The sequence below is a fragment of the Sinocyclocheilus rhinocerous genome, unplaced genomic scaffold, assembly GCF_001515625.1.
Source record: "Sinocyclocheilus rhinocerous isolate Xijiao unplaced genomic scaffold, SAMN03320098_v1.1 scaffold601, whole genome shotgun sequence".
Lineage (NCBI taxonomy): Eukaryota > Metazoa > Chordata > Actinopteri > Cypriniformes > Cyprinidae > Sinocyclocheilus > Sinocyclocheilus rhinocerous.
Window position 1 is genome coordinate 966,281 of NW_015656605.1, and position 19,829 is coordinate 986,109.

At 38.0% G+C, this 19,829-nt stretch overlaps 1 protein-coding gene across 1 annotated transcript in view; it reads left to right on the forward strand.

The window, feature by feature from the left end:
• The first annotated feature begins 3,353 nt into the window (after positions 1-3,353).
• Positions 3,354-19,829, forward strand: part of LOC107720417 (IQ domain-containing protein J) — a 164,802-nt gene continuing 148,326 nt past the window's right edge. Inside the window, exons 1-3 of the mRNA XM_016528113.1 lie at positions 3,354-3,415; positions 3,624-3,772; positions 5,335-5,446. Coding sequence (XP_016383599.1) covers positions 5,417-5,446 — 30 coding nt within the window. The 5' untranslated portion in view covers positions 3,354-3,415; positions 3,624-3,772; positions 5,335-5,416. The remainder of the gene's footprint in view (positions 3,416-3,623; positions 3,773-5,334; positions 5,447-19,829) is intronic.

Genomic DNA, 19,829 nt, shown 5'->3' on the forward strand with positions numbered 1-19,829 from the left:
TAATATGCATATAGAGTTAAAACACAAAGTGAGTTATAAACGTACATTCATCATAATGCGGTGTGCATTTCTAACTCAGATTTGTTTGAGTGTTTCGAACACATGGTCTGAGAGCACGACAGCACATTTGACGTCTTCCTCTCTTCCGACCAGAGTAATCTCTGTTTCTTTCTTTGTAAAGTCACAGAAGCGCTGTAGTGGAAAGGTTCTTTTACTGTTGTTTTGCCGATGCTGGGGGGCTGCTGAGCTGTTTGTAAGGTAATTCCTCTCTCTCGATGTGATCCCATCTGTCTGCTGTATGTGCCTCTGTCTGCACTACATCACCCGTTGATTCCCAGCAGTGTGGGCTAAAAGGTTCATTTGCTGCCTTTATATCTTCTTTTATCATTTCCTTTCACACAAATTGTGTTGCTTTATATTTTTTACCAATCGTCACACTTTGAGTCTCTGTGCCTTACACTAGATATATTAGTTCTGTTCTGTGTTAATAATGTGAACAAATGGTCAGTCAGTCCATCTGTTCCTTCATTATCTCAATCAATAACTGACATTTTAAGACTTTAAATGTTGTTAATTGTTAATATAACTAATGCTGTGATGTGTCTAAATGTCAAAATGCAGCGTGTGATTAACGCTGTATCCTCAGGCTGTATTACGCCTCTGGCCAGGCTTAAATATACAGTCTCTTGAATTTCACCCAAATACTCCAATGCATGCTGATCTGTCCGAACAGGTGGAGGAATAAAACCTGGAGCGAGAGGATATGATCTAGTTACATTCAGATTAAAGACTATTCTTGCATTCCTTGGATCAAACATAAACTTTAGAGTGCAAAGTTCCCTCCAAAGCATCAGAACTGGATGCAGTGACGACATCAGAGCGTCTCTCTCTCGAGCCCCAGACGAGCCTCTGCCCTTGATGAGCTGCTTAATTATAGATATTAAATTAATTTGCTATCTGCATGCATAATGCGCAGCTAAGGTGAACTGACTAATTGGAGCTGTTTTCTGCCCTTCATTGCTCTCTGGTGTATCTGTGCATGTGGCACAGGCTTGGCTCCAGGGATGTTTAGCTTTGGTCTCAGAGATGTTTACAGTCACACATCAGACGGACGCTCTTCTGTCGAACACCAAAGTGATGCATTTGCCATTCTGTGTGCATGTTAGTGGAGTTTATTAATTCACACATCACTTTTACTATTGTGCATGAATGAATCAATGATTCCTCAAATCATGTGTGTTGTTGAGCAGAGCTGACCTGCAGTTACCTGATCAGATGCATGCTTTTACATTTTTAATCAACCTATGTATATTTGATGTATTTTTTGCTTTGCATATTACAATGCGGCAGGAAATTATTTTAACCTTAAAAATTCAGCTTAAGCCATCTGCTTATCTGTTGAGTTTTGCAGGGCCAGCAGCACTCAGATTTCCTTCAGATCGAGCTGTATCAGTTTTTCGCTCTGCTGTAGATGTTTGTGAATGTAGAATAATTGCCTCTGCGAGTGTTGTTGGAGTAAATTGATTTCCACTTTTCCAATTAATGACGGTGCCTGCAGATAAAGCTCTTTTCCCTTATTCACCGTTTCTGCTGTACTGGGTCACTGATAACATGCTTTCACAAATAAAAGCAGCTGCTCTCTGATAAGACTGTGTAAAGCTGATAAAGGTCAGAGAGAGAGAGAGAGAGAGAGAGAGAGAGAGAGAGAGAGGGGTCACTGTTGGAAACCTGTCAGTCTGTAATGCTACCTGATCTCACCGCTACAAATGACTTTCATTGGTGAATCAAATATGTGACCCTGGACCACAAAACCGGTCTTAAGTGTCAATTTTTTCAAAATTGAGATTAATGCATCATCTGAAATCTGAATAAATAATCTTTCCATTGATGTATGGTTTGTTAGGACAATATTTGGCTGAGATATATTATTGCTTTTATAAAACCAATACTATTAACAAAAATATCAAGGACCCAGTTTTTCATGAGAACATTTTGTGAATAAAATTGATTGGTGTCTTTCACATGTAGATCTAGTGGTGATGTGTAAGCTAAGGTTAAAGGAATAGTTCACACAAAAATGGACATTTGCTGGCCGTCCAAGATTAGGATGAGTTTGTTTCTTCATCAGGTTTGTAGAAATGTAGCACTGCATCAGTGTCTCAGCAATGGATGCTCTGCAGTGAATGGGTGCCGTCAGAATGAGCATTTCTACAAACCTCGTATCTCACAGTGCAGGTTTGTGTTATAGTCGTCTAAAGGAGTGTTTGTTGCTCAATCAATCTCTTGAGGTTGATGTTCAGTCTGAAAACTCCTCAGAGACAGATGGAGATGTCACCTCAGTGTGCTCCTGATATTACCTGCACTGCATTACACCACAAACCCTCTGAAACTTCATGAGCTCAGTCCAAGACGTGTGCATTTCTCATGTGATGCTGACACAGAGATGTTGTTGTGTTCACTGTTCTTCTGAAATATCCTCACCTCTCTCTGACACCTTGAGTCTTTTCATTTAGTCCGTATTCACCGGAACATATTAAAGTGGTCACAGGAGGAATGAAATTAGTAGATAAAAAGAATTGACACTATAACCTTTTGCGATGAATGCACAGACTACCAGTTAACTAGCACGAGATACTGTACTAATAAGATAAATGTGACCCTGCAGCACAAAAGCAGTGTTAAGTCGCTGGGGTATATTTGTAGCAATAGCCAACAATACATTGCATGGGTCAAAATGATCGATTTTTTTTTATGCCAAAAATCATTAGGATATTAAGTAAAGATCATGCTCCATGAAGATATTTTGTAAGTTTCCTACCGTAAATATACCGAAACGTAATGTTTGATTAGTAATATGCATTGCTAAGAACTTAATTTGAACAACTTTAAAGATGATTTTCTCAATATTTAGATTTTTTTGCACCCTCAGATTCCAGATTTTCAAATAGTTGTATCTCAGCCAAATATTGTCCTATCCTAACAAACCATACATCAATGGACAGCTTATTTATAAAGCTTTCAGAGGATGTATAAATCTCAATTTCACAAAATTGACCCTTATGACTGGTTTTGTGCTCCAGGGTCACAAATACACTAAATAGAAAGCTAAATAAGCTAAGCAATGATATGCATTTCCATATATTCAGAAGAAAGAAAGAAAGTCATATGGGTTTGAAACAACATGAAGGTGTGTAAATGATTTGTAAATGACATCTAAGGGCTGATTTACATTAGGACAAGTCTCAGGTTTAAAAAAACATCAGGAATCACCTCATACAGTCAAATACTGCCATTTTATTAGTCATAAAGGCATAACTGGGTAGATGACTATTGATTGCTTTTGTTTTTCAGACGGAAAGACGCATCTCATCGACTCAGCTGTGTTGAAGAGCCACCAGAAGCTAAAGCTAGAAAGGTGAAGGAAATCATAAATTTATACTTACATACACATGACATTATTATTACAAAATCCCAGAATATAGCTGCATATTACAGAGGGAAAGCTCACCCTAGAAGATGGTTTATACCCTGCACTCATGAACATTTTCTCATCAAACTGAAATCATTTCACATCCTGCTCCGGAACTTATTTGGAAGTCAACACACTGTGGTTTTCCCTCTAGAGCTGAGACTTTTCCTTAATGATCACGCACACCGTGTTCAGTTCTGGTGTCTCATGCTGTCTGTTGTCATAGAAACGGCCATCAGCAGCGAGACAGAAGCCGTCCACGACATCGCACGCAGAAGCTGCTGCTGGAGAACAAGCCAGAATGTGAGTGAGAGAACTTTAAACATGCTTGTGTCATAATGATGTGATGCTGAGAAATGCACATTGAACAAACAGAATCGTGAATATTGTGAGACTTGACATGCTGTCGTTTGGTGACGTCTCACTGGTGATGCTTGCAAAGGCAAGTGTCATTATTACCATGTACAGTATATCTGAGTTAATGCATCTGTGCTATTGATGTGAGTTTTGCACAGGTAAAACGTGTAAACCTCTAGCTCTTCAGACTGTTATTCGCGTGTTTAAGCCTCAAGGATGTTTTAACTCTAATGCAGTTTGTGTTGGTTGGCTTTCAGTAGTTGCATTTAAGAGTTTAGTGACAGGTCACTCATTACTCTAGTGTGAATGTGAACGCAGCTCATATCTTAGCGCAGTGAATATGAAAGCAAAACAAACACATTGGTCTCAATGCTGTGTTAAACTATCTGAAAATAACTAAATTAGTTCTCTAAATTACAAGCAAATATCTCTCATTGAAGCATCTACATTACTCTTCAGCTACATCAGAACATTTTTATAATTTAATTTTTTAACTATTATTCTAAAAGATAAATTATAACAGCTTTAAATGTGTTTCTTTATTTACTTTTCAACAACTGTCTTTCAAATGCCAGAATTGATCAGTTTTGTGGCTTGTCATCCATCCAATCCTTTGAACTTCCCCTTTATTATTAATGTACAAAACGCTTTTAAATTAGGCAAATTCAGCTTAGCACTTTACACATTATTGCTTAAGTTCACCATTGTTTTTAGGCGTACAATTTTTGTAACATATAACATAGTTGCCACCGTTAGCTCTGTCACTGCCATCAAGCTAAGGATCGAGATAACAATTGAGTTTTCCAAACATGTTTCTGTTTCATTATGACATTGAGTAGATTGGATTCACAAATACTCCATTTATTTTTATATTTTTAAATGCAAAGTTAAAGGGATAGTTCACCCAAAAATGAAGACGAAGGAGAAGAAAAAAAGAAAAATTTGGAACCATTTTCTCACCCTCATGTTGTTATTTTACATTTTGAAGAATGTTGGTACCAATTGACGGTAGCCATTGACTTCCATAGTATTTTTTTTTCTCCTTACAATGGAAGTCAATGGCTACCGCCAACTGTTTGGTCATCAACATTCTTCCAAATATCTTCTTTTATGTTCAACAGAAGAAAGAAACTCATGTAGATTTGGAACAAGTAGAGGGTGAGTAAATGATGATTTTTGATTTTTGGGGTGAATTATCGCTTTAATTGACAGTTAATTAAATTGTTGTATTAGTAAAACTCCAAGACTTCTCCAACAAGTGTCATTGTCATCACACACAATACCAAATATCCACTTGAAGGCCATGATCTTTATTCCACGACACGTGATAAATATTTGAACACAAAATTTGTGAAAATGTTCAGTTGCTGAAAGTCTCTAACGTGAACTGAAGAAGCACTGAATTAGGTTTGTGAGCAGTTTGAAATCTCATTCAGATTACATGTTACACCGACATATCTAAACCTTTAAAACTTCACCTTGTGCTCTTCATATCCCAGAATCCACAGAGCTTGACCTGGTCCTGGAGCGCGAGCGAGCGAGCGAGCACAGCGGACAGGAGCTTTGAAACACACGGCCCGTCAGGACGAGATGGATCCGCTCGAGCGCCGCGCCGCTGAGGTAGGAGCGTCTCTGTTACACTCCTGCGGATCACTCTTAGATCTGTGCTGGCCTCATGCCCAGCTCTGTAATTACTGCTTAATTAGGTGGAGATTGTTGATTGATTAATGAAGATGAGATTGTCTTGTTGTGTTTGGCTCTTGAGTGTGCAGTGAACTGTTCACAGACAACAGAGGCCTACCGCAAATCTCTGTGTAAATATTGCTTTTCTTGGTTTATATGATGAATTTCATTGGCTCATGAGATTGGAGAGTCGAGTCCCGCTCTTTCAGTGGTATTATAACATTATTTTAGCACAACAAACCATCGAAACGGTCGGTTTTGGTCTGTTATTGGTCATCAACAAATTCTTATCTACTGGCTCCTTCCCTAACCGCCTTAAACATGCTGTGACTCCATATCTTAAAACCTAACCTTGAGTCTTCCTCTCCGTCTAATTTTCGTCCTGTTTTGAATCTACCTTTTATCCTTGAAAAAGTTGTAGTGTATCAATTAAAATCGTGTTTGACTGTAAATTCTCTTCATGAAATATTTCAATTGGGTTTTAATGCTTTGCACAGTACTGAATCTGCTCTCTTAGGAGTCTCAAATGATATCTTTACTAAAACCAACTCTGGGAAGTCCAGGGCTTTAGTCTTATTAGATCTGAGTGCTGTGTTTGATTTGGTCAGCGATGAGGTCCAGTTGACCCGTTTGGAGATATCAGTGGGTCTTCATGGTACAGTATTAGTTCTGTTCTTATTTTACTAACAGGTGATTCGCTGTTCATACTGATCATCACTCCTCCTCTAATATTAATTGTGGCGTCCCGCAGGGCTCAATCCTCGGACCGGTGTTGTTTTCCCTGTATATGCTCCCTCTGGTGTCCATGTTTAATAAGTATGGATTATATTTTCACTTATACACTGATGATGACATACTTATTGCTTCAGTGTTCCTAGACCACCGATGTGATCAGTGTTTTACTATTGTACTATACTGTTGTTGTTTTTGTATTTCTCATGCAAAAAATAGTTTTATTTCTGTTTTTCTCATTTTTATTTATTCATATATTTGTACTTATAGTTTTATTTCTGTTTTCTCGTTTTATTTATTTATTGTTGTTTTGGTCAACCTTGCTATTATTTAAATGTGTTTTATAAATAAATATTGTATCGTAGTAATCAGGGATGCGCAGTATTTCAGATACAGGTATTTGAAATATGTATTTGAAATACAAAATACTATTTTGTATTTTAAAGCCTTTGGAAAAAACAAATGCAATTTGTAGTATTTAAATGTGTTTTATAAACAAATATTGTATCGTAGTAATCAGGGATGCGCAGTATTTCAGATACAGGTATTTGAAATATGTATTTGAAATGCAAAATACTATTTTGTATTTTAAAGCCTTTGGAAAAAACAAATGCAATTTGTAATTTTTGTATTTTCAAAATACATAAAATACTATGAATATGAGAGCAAAACAAACACATTGGTCTCAACGCTGTGTTAAACTATCTGAAAATAACTAAATTAGTTCTCTAAATTACAAGCAAATATCTCTCATTGAAGCATCTACATTACTCTTCAGCTACATCAGAACATTTTTATAATTTAATTTTTTAACTATTATTCTAAAAGATAAATTATAACAGCTTTAAATGTGTTTCTTTATTTACTTTTCAACAACTGTCTTTCAAATGCCAGAATTGATCAGTTTTGTGGCTTGTCATACATTTTATTTCTGTTTTCTCGTTTTATTTATTTATTGTTGTTTTGGTCAACCTTGCTAGTATTTAAATGTGTTTTATAAACAAATATTGTATCGTAGTAATCAGGGATGCGCAGTATTTCAGATACAGGTATTTGAAATATGTATTTGAAATACAAAATACTATTTTGTATTTTAAAGCCTTTGGAAAAAACAAATGCAATTTGTAATTTTTGTATTTTCAAAATACATAAAATACTTTGTGCCAGTCAACCTCTTTATCAGGGTGCTGGTTTAGTTCAGGGGTGAGTGACTTTTCTGGAATAAGATAAGGTGAGGATGTCATGGTCAATTGCACTTGTTGATTAAAGTTAAAATATTTCATCATTCAGATTTGTCTTCAGTAACATGAAAGAATAAAAGAGCACTGACAAGAGAAAGAAATAGCGTTAGCCAATCAGTTTTGTTAATCGGTTGTTGTTTTTTATCAACTAGCTTGTCAAATGTGTTTAAAGCATCACTGCATGTTATGGCTGGGTGATATGACAACACATATCATGGCGATAATATAAAGTGTGAATCTATTGAACTTTCTCTAAATCGTTTACATAAATTGGCCTATCAGAGTACAGTAAGCAAAAATATCCATGCAGCTTTTAGTGGGCAGGAATTATTGGAACATTGGAGTGGAAAACGAAGCACGGGTGAATGAGTAATAGAGTGTGATGTACCCTCATTATTATGTTCTTGATTCTGATTGGTTGATGTTGAAAGGTTGTTAGATTCATATTCTCTAACTGCACAGTTATGGACTATTTCCATGTGTTTTCAGTTCCACACTGGTTTCAGACTAGTAAGAGTGGCTTGGGCTGTTTCTATTTAAGATGCTCAATCGGTAGTTCTGCACACAAGAGCTTTATAAGGAAAGCAAAAACGTGAAACTTTTCTTGAGATAAACACATTTATATTTGTTAAGCGTGGTGTGAGTGGAATAATTGAGTCTGGACGGCTGAATTAATGAAGTGAAAATGATTCTGCTCGGTGCGGGGCCACATCACCACCTCTGCCCTGCCGCGCTTTCTTTTTAATAATTCACAGGTTGTCACCTTACTCATTTCAGGGGAATTATGCAGGATATTACTGCAAAACTAGCTGATATGTATTGATTATTTTTAGTTTGCCTATCAAGGCCTTGGCATGTTTTTGCAGTGCAGTGTTTTTAAATATAGATAACTGATGTTTGAGAGCAGATGTGTGACAGTACCAACAGCAGATATGACAGTGCACATACTGAACGTGTCTTTGGCCTGACACACTCATTTCAGGTTTGGAGTCTCTAACTGTGATTTCCACAATGTGAAAAATGTGGACAAAAGGAAACACTCATAAAAATATAAAAGCAGATAAACTCCCATACAATGTATTGTTGGCTATTGCTACAAATATACCCCAGCGACTTAAGACTGCTTTTGTGCTCCAGGGTCACATTTGTTAATAATATCTATATGATGTATATGATGATTTTTTTAATATGGTATTATATGTAGCAACTATATACAGTATGTCAACAGTATACGTATATGTTTTTGTAAAACAATTTTAAAATACATGTCTATCTTTTATATTTATCTTTTTATTTCATATAATATCAACATGTATTGACGGGTACAAAAATGAATTACACGTGCATAAACATACATATTTGCATAAGCTAGATATATCTGTTAATGTATGAACATTTCTAATAGGTTTCATGTATGTTTTTACTTCATATGACAATACATTTCATATATGGAAGCATATGGGCATAAAAAGTCTATAAAAACACTCAAAAATATTTGAGCCTATATGTAAGCTTTATGTATTTTAAACTGCATGTAAAATATTTATCAATTTTACACAGTTTTACCATAAACTAATAAACTGCTCTGCTTATTTGACTTTGTTATTCTTCTGTTATAACTAGTAGTAACTGTAGTGACTAATAATTCAGAAGTTTCACACATTCACAGGAAGTCACATTTATTTACAAAGCATTTAATACAATACAGAAGCAGCTTTGAATGAATAAACAGAAAAACAACAGAGCTAATGTTGTAAAATTCAGCAATTATGAAACAAGTTCAATTTCAGCTATAAGCAGCTCTGCAGCAGACAACAGTGCCGTTATTCAACTCCGTTTAGTTCAGTGCTGATTCATTTCAGTTCAGTGACAGCGTCAGTGGTGCAATTAAAGTTCATCAATAATGAAACAAGTTTGTTTCAGCTATAAAGCTACTGTACATACCGAAACTCATATTTTGAAAATTATGTCAGAAATATATTACTATTTACATATATTTTCAGGTCAAAAAAAAAAAAGAGATGATTAAATCTGAGTTATTGGAATAACACTTGCTATACTGCAACACACACACACACACACACACTCACAAACACACACACACACACACACACACACACCAGTACATTGCAATCTGCATCAAATCCTAAACCAAATATTGTGATAAGATCACGTTACAGCTAACTGGCGAATCCCACTCATGCACACGCAAATAAATCAGAGGAGGATGTAATGTACAGTTCGATAAGCCATAAAGAAAATCCTTTCTTGCTTTCAATACAGGATCACTAATGGAAGAAAGTGTTGGAAGGCCTCAAACACACAAACACACCCTCCATTAGTCTATTGATGAGCTGTAGTGATAATGGCTCATGTCTCTGCACACATCATGCTTTCAGTCCTGCTTCAGTTCAGTTTACAGCGAGACGCTTCTGCTGGAGGAGATGAACTGATGCTCGTAATGAAGGGGAAACACATCTGTGGTTGTTAAGTCTAAGAAAAATATATATAAATGCACAGGAATAAATTCACAACTCAAAACTCTAACATAACATACTTTCCACAACGGTGCACATCTGAAATAACCGTAGCATGAAAAGTACCTAGATTGAAACACATCCAGTGTCCGGAAAACGGTGATTTTGGCTTCTTCAACCTCAGAGGTCTTGTATACAACGGTTAAAATCATAATTTGTTGAGGAGATCTTTGGTGTAGTCCAATGTCAGATGTCATGCCATCACAGCATCTCAAAGACGAATGGTGTTTGTGTGTGTGTGTGTGTGTGTGTTTGTGTCTGTGTGTGTACTGGTGTGTGTGTTTGTGAGTGTGTGTGTGTGTGTGTGTGTGTGTGTGTGTGTGTGTGTGTGTGTGTGTGTGTGTGTGTGTGTGTGTGAAAGGTCAGCGCACTGCATCACTCAGCAGTAAACAGGTCACAGCTCAACCTTCACGTCACTCAGCCTGAAGGTTTCTCCTCAGCCGCTGATGATGAATTCTGGGTTCTTACGTGGGGCAAAAGCTGCATCTGTCCTGCATCCGTCTCCTCCAGCGCAGACTGAAGTGTGTTGAGCAGATGGTGGCAGTCTCTGTGTAGAGCTCTAGCAGCTTTATTTCTGTGCTGTGATTGTCTGGATGTGCTGGTGATGACGGCCAGTATGTTTCAAGATGAACTTTCCTAGAAGAATTACAAATGTCTGTTGTGTTAAAAGAAATTGACTATATATGTAGACGTGTTGTCAGCAAATACTTGACAATGAAAACAGAAGAGCCATTTAAACACAAAAACTAGTTAGCAAGCAGGAAACGATCATCGAGTAAAACCAACAACTGACTAAATCTGAGCTAGCAATCCGTCCAATTTGTTATATGTCTTTGCACCTCTACGTTTGAGTTGCCCTAGAATAATATCTGATATTCCAGTGACTTCTTTTAAGAATGTTTATTAACAAATTAAGAGGATAGAAAAATGTGAACTGTATCTCTTCAATCTTACGTTTCAAAGACGAATGCAGAAAATGGCATGATCTTCTGGTCTGTAGATGGGGTTTAGGTTCCTCCTTCAATGTGCATCTGTGGGATGTTCTCACCTCTTTCATACCAAACATAAATGAATGCCAAAATATAAGCTGACTGTCTGATGTATGTGTGCACGTGTAGTTCAGATCCGCTGCTGGAGGATGAAGGCCCATTTGTCATTGTGACCTGTGGAATCGCAGCGTAAGCACTCCGCACGATTGTTTCATCATTTCTCACACCGACTCGAGTGTTGCAAAAAAATAAATAAACATGACAGCTTCATCTCTGCCCCGACTGCTTGTTTCCTCATCCATCATTGGGTCGCTTCTAATTAGATGCTAACGGGTCGTAGGATTTATGGGTAGTGTGTGAGGGAGCGGATTGTAAATCGCAGTCCTGACTCCTGCATTGATCGGCACCATCCCATTTAACAGTGCTGGCATTAACCTATTAGCTGAGCGTTTACTAGTATCCTAATGGTCACAAACGGGTGTATTTCTTCACACATTTGCTCCGCTGGAGTTCTGAAAGCCTGGGGATGTCATTGATGTCATTGCAAATGTGATTTCAAAGTTGTGAAGCGAAGAAGTGAAGATAAAATCAATGGGTCTTATTCACCACACAAAAAAAATCATGATTCACTAATAACTTGCATACTAAAATTTATTCTAAACTTACGAAAAATGTGGAAACGCCTGAAGCCACATACGTAAATTCATGTGCATATGCATGTGTTGTGAATTAGGTGGAAAGTCTTCATGAGATGTTCTCCTGTGTGTATGAATTTGAAACAAACCATTCAATTATTAGTGAATGAGCCCCAATGTTTGTGATTTCTGGAGACCGTATGAATGACATTGTATAGGACATTCTGCTCAACATCCTCTTTGTGTTTCATATTGGCTAGAAAGACATACGGATTTGGAAAGGCATTGTAACGCTCTGCAGGAAACAATGGAGAAGTTGAGGTGAAGAACTAAGTGCATGCAGTTTATTAAGAACAGGAAGCAAGGCTGAACAAAAACCAAACCACTAGGAACATAAACACGAAAGGTGTAACCCATGCAAAAAAAACACATAAGAAACACAAGGTATACAAACTCAAGAGTAAATGACTAATAGGATAGCAACGAACACCTGAGGTGATAATCAACAAAAAGACTACAAACGACTACAAAACAAGCACAGGAAACAAAGCAACATAAAAGTCCCAACACACAACAAAGGCACAAGAACAGACGCTGCATAACAGGTATGAATGTAAGTAAATTATAGAAGTTTCATTTTTATATGAACTGGCCCTTTAAACTTGAGTCTTTTGAAATGGTTTGAACAGGTGGACTGTAACAAGGCATTCAAATTAACCAATTTGCTGAAATGAACAGAACGTCTCACTAAAATGCAGTGTGACAAAAAAGCTGATTACCGGACAGGCTAGAATATTTTAACAACATCTGAGCTACTGTCATGCTGCTGAAAATGTAGTTAAGATTAAGCCTCTATTTTTAGTTCCTCTAGACTGGGATCATATTTTACCACTTGTATTCCGGTGATTATTGTTGAATGTTGAGGACGAATCTTATCCTGCATCCACACTCATATAGTATTAATAGTTTTATTATTGTTATGGAGCCTGTGAGATTGAAGCTTCGGTCGCACCTGGACTCTGTGTTCCTCATTACACACTCACTCATAAATCTGATGGAGCTGCAGCGCAAACCGTCACAGTCATTTAACAGGGTCATTTCAAGCTGGAGCGGATGTGTACACACACACACACACTCTCTCTCTCTCTCACACACACACACACACACACACACACACACACACACACACGCTCTCACACACTCACACACACACACTAAATGCACTCACACTAGATGTAATAACACTGTGTTTTAAACCAGCTCTGCAAATCAGGCTCTGTTTTATGTATGTTTTGAGTCCGTGTTTCAGGCATTACACACGTTGTAAACACACACAGGAATGCAGCCTGGCGAGGAGATTTACAGGTGAACACTGTGTTCTGTAAGAAGGCAGTGCTGTAATTCACACTTTATATGTTCCTTGTCCGATTGAAGCACAAGCTTGACACTCCTGCATTCACTGGTAGAGCTCGTCTCACACTATTATTCTTGTGAATTTACTCTGTTCCCCATCAATGTTTCATTTGCTTGAGGATGAGTTAAATTTGGTACCGTATTCCATATTCTTTAACACTATGGCCTTTAGGAAGGCAAAGATAGCCAGGTATATTGTAATGTTGAAATTACAGAAATAAAAAGAAAGAAAGAAAGAATGTACTGTATGTTCACATAATAAGCATATTATTCAACAGTGTCAAATTGAACTAAATACTTCACCATGACAACTCAACATTATCATCAACTATTGTACTAATAGCATCTGTAAATACCATGTGACTAATCTAGATCTACAGGAAAATTCTTGCACAAAACAGACAGAAGACAAGACAAATATCTTTTCATATTTTAACAGTCTCTGAAAAAACGAGGCACTGGTGAAACAACTTCTGTGATTTATATGCTGATTGCAAAATGTTTTACTTGTCAGAATACACAGAAGTCAAGTCACTTCCAGCTCTGGCTTTAACCATCTTGTTTGTCCTGCTGATGTATACTGCATTGCATGCTAAGACTTGTGGAACAACACAAGCAATTTAGGCAGAGTCTACTTGCACTAAGTAAAAGCAGTATTTTCTTTGCACTATAAAAGCTACATGGTGCAAGCTGATAGGTTCTTTAAATCGAATCCGCTAGCCATCACATCATTTACTTCACCGCACAAGGTGATTGGCCTCTGCTGATTCTTGCATGTTCAACATGTAAATAGTCTGGTTCAGTTTTCACTGTAAGCTGGTCTAGCAGCACAGGATTTCCTCTGAATCCCTCCACCTCCCCCAGCTCCACCTGTCTAGCGTATCTTACATGCTCACAGCAGTATGTCTGTGTATCTGTTGGCTATAGCAAGACCATACTTGCTCTGCAGCAGCGTGTAGCAGGTCTAGTCTGCCAAGACCAAATACATTAACATTTTTTTTTCATGACACTGGGCTGTTTAATAAACCCACATACTGTATGCAATGGAGAAAAACTGTGGGTGTGTCACCTGAAAAGTGCAGCGAAATGCACCAGGAGCAACATATTTCAGATTTTGCAGGTTTTGAGGTAAAGCTGAAGAACCGAGGAGCGGGAGAGGAAGAAGGATTGATTCATCTCCTTAGACTCTTTATATTTCTATCTGAAGAGAACACTGGGCTCCCATATCAGTGTCTCTGAAGTGATTATGTGTCATTCCTGATGGAATAACGGTGGAAAGAAAGGTGCAGCTGATGGATGGGGGAAAACAGTAAGGAAGAAATCATTTTGATTTGAGTACATTTTGGTTCATCTAAATAAAGCTGCCTTGTGATGGCTTACAACAGACCGGAAGTCTCTTGTTTCCACTGGAGAATCACACAGGGGCTGTGTGGAGTTCAGACTCTCTATGGATATGGGATTTATGGGTCTGATTTGAGCTTTGGCATATGTGACTAAATCAAAACTATGAGCATGAAGTGAAAACTAATGTTTATCTTTTTCCTCAACTTTAGAGGTATCACAATATCATCACATAGCAATTTAATAACTCAAATGAATTAAATTAATAATTAATATATCTGCATACATACAGTACACTCGTGTTAAGCGAACATACAATACAGCAAATCTCAACTGCTCGATTGTTATATTGTTGAAAAAATTTTAAATGTAGTATCACCCCTAACGTAAAGTTGGTTATATAAGTATGTCCAGCTTTATCCACATACATAAAGTACACTCACGTAAAACAATGCATGTATACAATAGGTCGCAAATCTCAACTGACTGACCTACTGTTTATATCGTCACAAAATGCACATTATATTATAATCCACCTCTAATTTATCACCCAGCTGAAACTATGTGTATTGTGAAAAGTGCTATACAAATAAATTTGACTAAATATTCTGTAGCATGTGGAGTAATTGGAGGGTAAATGCTTCTTTACTGTACATGCAAACAGAAACACGGCAGCTTCACAAACAAACTGACGGTTAATTATGACTCCCTCTAGGGGAGAATTACAACAGTCATAAGGCAGCAAAAAATAATTAAGAGGAAGCCATAACCACATTTAACACTGTGTGAGTGTGTACATACAGTACACTCGTGTTAAGTGAACATACAATACAGCAAATCTCAACTGCTCGATTGTTATATTGTTGAAAAAATTTTAAATGTAGTATCACCCAACGTAAAGTTGGTTATATAAGTATGTCCAGCTTTATCCACGTACATAAAGTACACTCACGTAAAACAATGCATGTATACAATAGGTCGCAAATCTCAACTGACTGACCTACTGTTTATATCGTCACAAAATGCACATTATATTATAATCCACCTCTAATTTATCACCCAGCTGAAACTATGTGTATTGTGAAAAGTGCTATACAAATAAATTTGACTAAATATTCTGTAGCATGTGGAGTAATTGGAGGGTAAATGCTTCTTTACTGTACATGCAAACAGAAACACGGCAGCTTCACAAACAAACTGACGGTTAATTATGACTCCCTCTAGGGGAGAATTACAACAGTCATAAGGCAGCAAAAAATAATTAAGAGGAAGCCATAACCACATTTAACACTGTGTGAGTGTGTCTTTGAGATTGAACCTGAGGTGCTTTCATGTTCTTAAAGGGGTCATATGATGCGATTTCAAGTTGTCCTTTCTCTTTGGAGTGTTACAAGCTGATTGTGCATAGATAAGATCCCTGAAGTTGCAAAGACTAAAGTCTCAAAACCAAAGAGATATTCTTTATCAAAGTTAAGACTCTGCAAGTGAATGTAAGTGAATGTCGTCAGGTGTGTTTTTGACTGATGGCCCGTGTTCCTCATACAGCCACAGAGGACTGATGTGTCTCACTCTCAGAAGGACATCAGCAGACCCTGAGGAGAGCTTTTAGAGAGGCAGAAAGCGTGAATAATGAGCCTGAGGTGAGGCCGTTTGATTCCTAAAGCTCCTGTTTGAGTGCAGCCCGCTGGGCTCAGAAGAGCAGGCAGGTCGAGGGATTTACAGCTGCATGAAAGACTGTGCTGCTGGAGGAGAATATCAAAGAGATGAAATCGACCGTCACTACTGTTACTGCATGTACACCGTGTTAGAGATCTGAATAAACCTCTAACCCTATAGCAAACCTAATGTGATGAGTGAGTTTGTGTTAAGTGATCTGCATCTGCTGGACCATAAAACTGGAGCAACCTCAGCAACCGCATAACAGTGTTCTGATTTACAACACTAGCATTTGAGTTCTGCACAGGCAAACAGCACCATTTTCTTCAGAAAATCTAAGAATCTAGTTCCATTTGGTATTTTAAACATCTCTAAATAAGCGTGAGTCTGGTGTGATCATTATAAATAGTTCACCCAAAAATGAAATCACGTCATTCCAAACCCATAGGACTTTGATTTGTCTTTACAAATGTAAAAAAGTTATTTTTAATATTCTCTCATTCTTTTGGTCTATTCACTGAAAGTCCACACAACCAAAACATACAGACATTAAAAAGTACAAAAATAGACTGTAAAATGAATCCCGACAGTTTGATCCAAGTCTTCTAACGACACAGATCACTTTATGTGTAGACTTTTATTCACATATTAACATTGATCAACACACATACTCATAAAACACATCAAAAAGCTCATCCATACGTGTGTGACAAACCTCATTGGATTGTGTGGTTGAGCTTCTGTTTAAACATTGGATCATTTATTCTGACTTAGATTAAACTGAATTATGTTATAATGAACATTTTAAAGCATCAAAGCATTAGAGTTTTGGTTGTGTGGACTTTCAATGGAGGGACAGAAATCTTTTGATGACTCAAATGATGACTGAATTTCCATTTTTAGGTGAACTATCCCTTTAATATGGACCATAATCGACCCAAATATCAGTCACATTCATTTGCAGTGTTATACAAGGCAAAGTTTCAGCATCAGCGACATATGACATTTCATCAGTATTAATGTACACACATCATTCTCACCATCTTCATGAGTTCAGCGTTGAGTTATATGATGATATATGACAGCCATCCGTGTTCACTGTGCTGTGATGTCATGAATGCAGGGATATCAATCAGACATGTGTTCTGTGATTTATAAGAACAAGCATTGCAATCTGAATTTGTAGGACTGAATTAGCGTGTGTTCAGTTTAGATATTTTGACCACCGGGTCTAAGCAGCTTCTGTATCTGCAGAATGATGGAGAGAAAAGCTGTTCACAACATCATGGACCTTGAACAGTTTACCAAAATATGGTGCAAAACCCGCAGCATTTAAAGAGAACTTTGTGTTACTGACAGATAATATTGTGAAAGATATCAAAACCAAGGGGAATGAAGAATCCTTTTATCTATAAATGAATAGTGTGTTGTAGAAATGAGCCCCTCTCTGCGTTTGACTTTTAGTCCATTTGATGTTTACACACTTTCCAGACTAGAGAACAAGCATTGCAATCTGAATTTGTAGGACTTAATTAGCGTGTGTTCAGTTTAGATATTTTGACCACCGGGTCTAAGCAGCTTCTGTATCTGCAGAATGATGGAGAGAAAAGCTGTTCACAACATCATGGACCTTGAACAGTTTACCAAAATATGGTGCAAAACCTGGTTTGAAATCTGACAGATAATATTGTGAAAGATATCAAAACCAAGGGGAATGAAGAATCCTTTTATCTATAAATGAATAGTGTGTTGTAGAAATGAGCCCCTCTCTGCGTTTGACTTTTAGTCCATTTGATGTTTACACACTTTCCAGACTAGACACATACTCTATGTCTTGGGGGGAAGGGGTGAAAGTTTTTTTTTGGTAAAAATTATATTTGCTGTGGTCTCACAATCATATAGCAGTTTTTTCTACTGTAGTTTACTTCTGAGCTATTTTATAATGTATTTATCTAAATATTTATTGAACATAAAAATTAATAATTAATTCAATTTATAATTATTATTATAGTTCATCATAAACATCCTCCCCACACTTGACAAGGGCCTCTGCTTGAAAGTGCTGGAAAAGTGCTTAAATTTCACTCATCAAAAAATCCATATGAACGCTGCATCTAGAACATGCTCTTCAAATCCAATCTTGATCTTCTGATACGCAGCAGGAATACCCCATACCGCACTCATTCCCTCAGATCAGCAGTCAGTCATCAAGCAAAACGCCCAGTCTGAGATATGTGACTGATTTCTTCGACTGAGAGCTTTAGCTTCAGCTTCTGTGGGTGTGAGAGGGATGAAAGACAGTGAAGTGAAGTGTGATGATGAGCTCCTGCACATGAGAGACTGAGGCTCCTGTGAGCTCTCAACACATTGTTTTCTCTACCTTCATCTTGGTCTTCAGGCCTGAGTGGAGCTGATCTGAATTCAGCACTTTCACCATCTTTTTATCAGCAGGCTTTCATCTCTGTCTCTCTGTCCAGCAGTAGCATTGAGCTTTGGGCCGTTCAGAGCCTTCAGACCGATACACCCTGCTGCCTGAAGCTGACTGTCTGCCTCATGCTGGCTAGCAGATACAATCTGTCTCAGTCTCACTCTCACTCACCGTTTCAGAAAGAACCAGAAAAACAGAGATGTTGTTTTGGGCCATAGAGACAGAGTTCAAATGTTGTTGTTTTCAGCTGAAGTTTATTTGAAGCATGTGCATTAAAATGTGTATTTTCTGTCACTGATTTTGCTCTAGATTGTGTTGCAGTTGTTGTCAACTGTTGAATAATTGACTTCAGATGTATTTACATACAATTTATACAGCAGTTCTTAAAAACAGCTACAGTAGAAGCAAAAGGCAAAAAAAAAAAAAGAAGCAGTAGGACCAAAAGTCAGTAAGAAGTCTGGCAGACAGAAATCAGCTTGGAGAAAATCAACAGCAGTTCAGAGTATGAAAAGACAATGCAGAAAAGCTGAGCGGATGTGGCGGAAGACAAAACTTGAAATTCACTATTGCATTTATACAGACAGCCTTCGTGCTTTCAATGTGGAACTAGGCAAAGATTGTGTATGAAATGTGCTATATCAATAAACTTGCCTTGCCTTGCCTAGAACTTGAAATTCATTATTGCAGTAAATGTATGATAGCGTCTCGAGGTTACGTATGTAACCATGGTTCCCCAAAGGGAACGAGACGCTGCGTCGAACGTTTTAGGAATGCCCGCGGCGAGACACCATACTGAAGTATGTGTGAAATCAGTCCAATAGCAAAGCAAGACGTCACGAGCGGGGTGACGTGAGCAACCAGGAAGCATAAAGGCGCATCCGGCAAGCACACATGTTAGCTTCTGCAGAAGCGAGCGCCTGCGGGGATGCAGGGAGTATGGCAGGGAGACGCAGCGTCTCGTTCCTTTTGGGGAACCATGGTTACATACGTAATCTCGAGATGTTCCCCTTCAGGAACTCGAGCTGCATCGAACGCTTTGGGAACGAGAATACCCACTGCGCCATACGAGCAAGTCGCTGTCTGGTGTGTATCTGGCGAGCACATCAAGACGCAAGGACTTGGGACCCTGGAGTAGACGCCAGGTCGAGACTGTAAAACCGAATGAATGTGTGCGGGGAAGACCAGCCTGCCGCAGCACAAACATCCTGAAGGGCCACGCCCACTGACAAGGCCTTGGAGGCCGCCATACCCCTGGTCGAGTGCGCTCTAAAGCAAACTTCTGCTTTACGCCACTTGGCAGCTCTGTGAACGTAAGTGCTTCCTGGAAGGGAGGAGGACGAGGAGGACA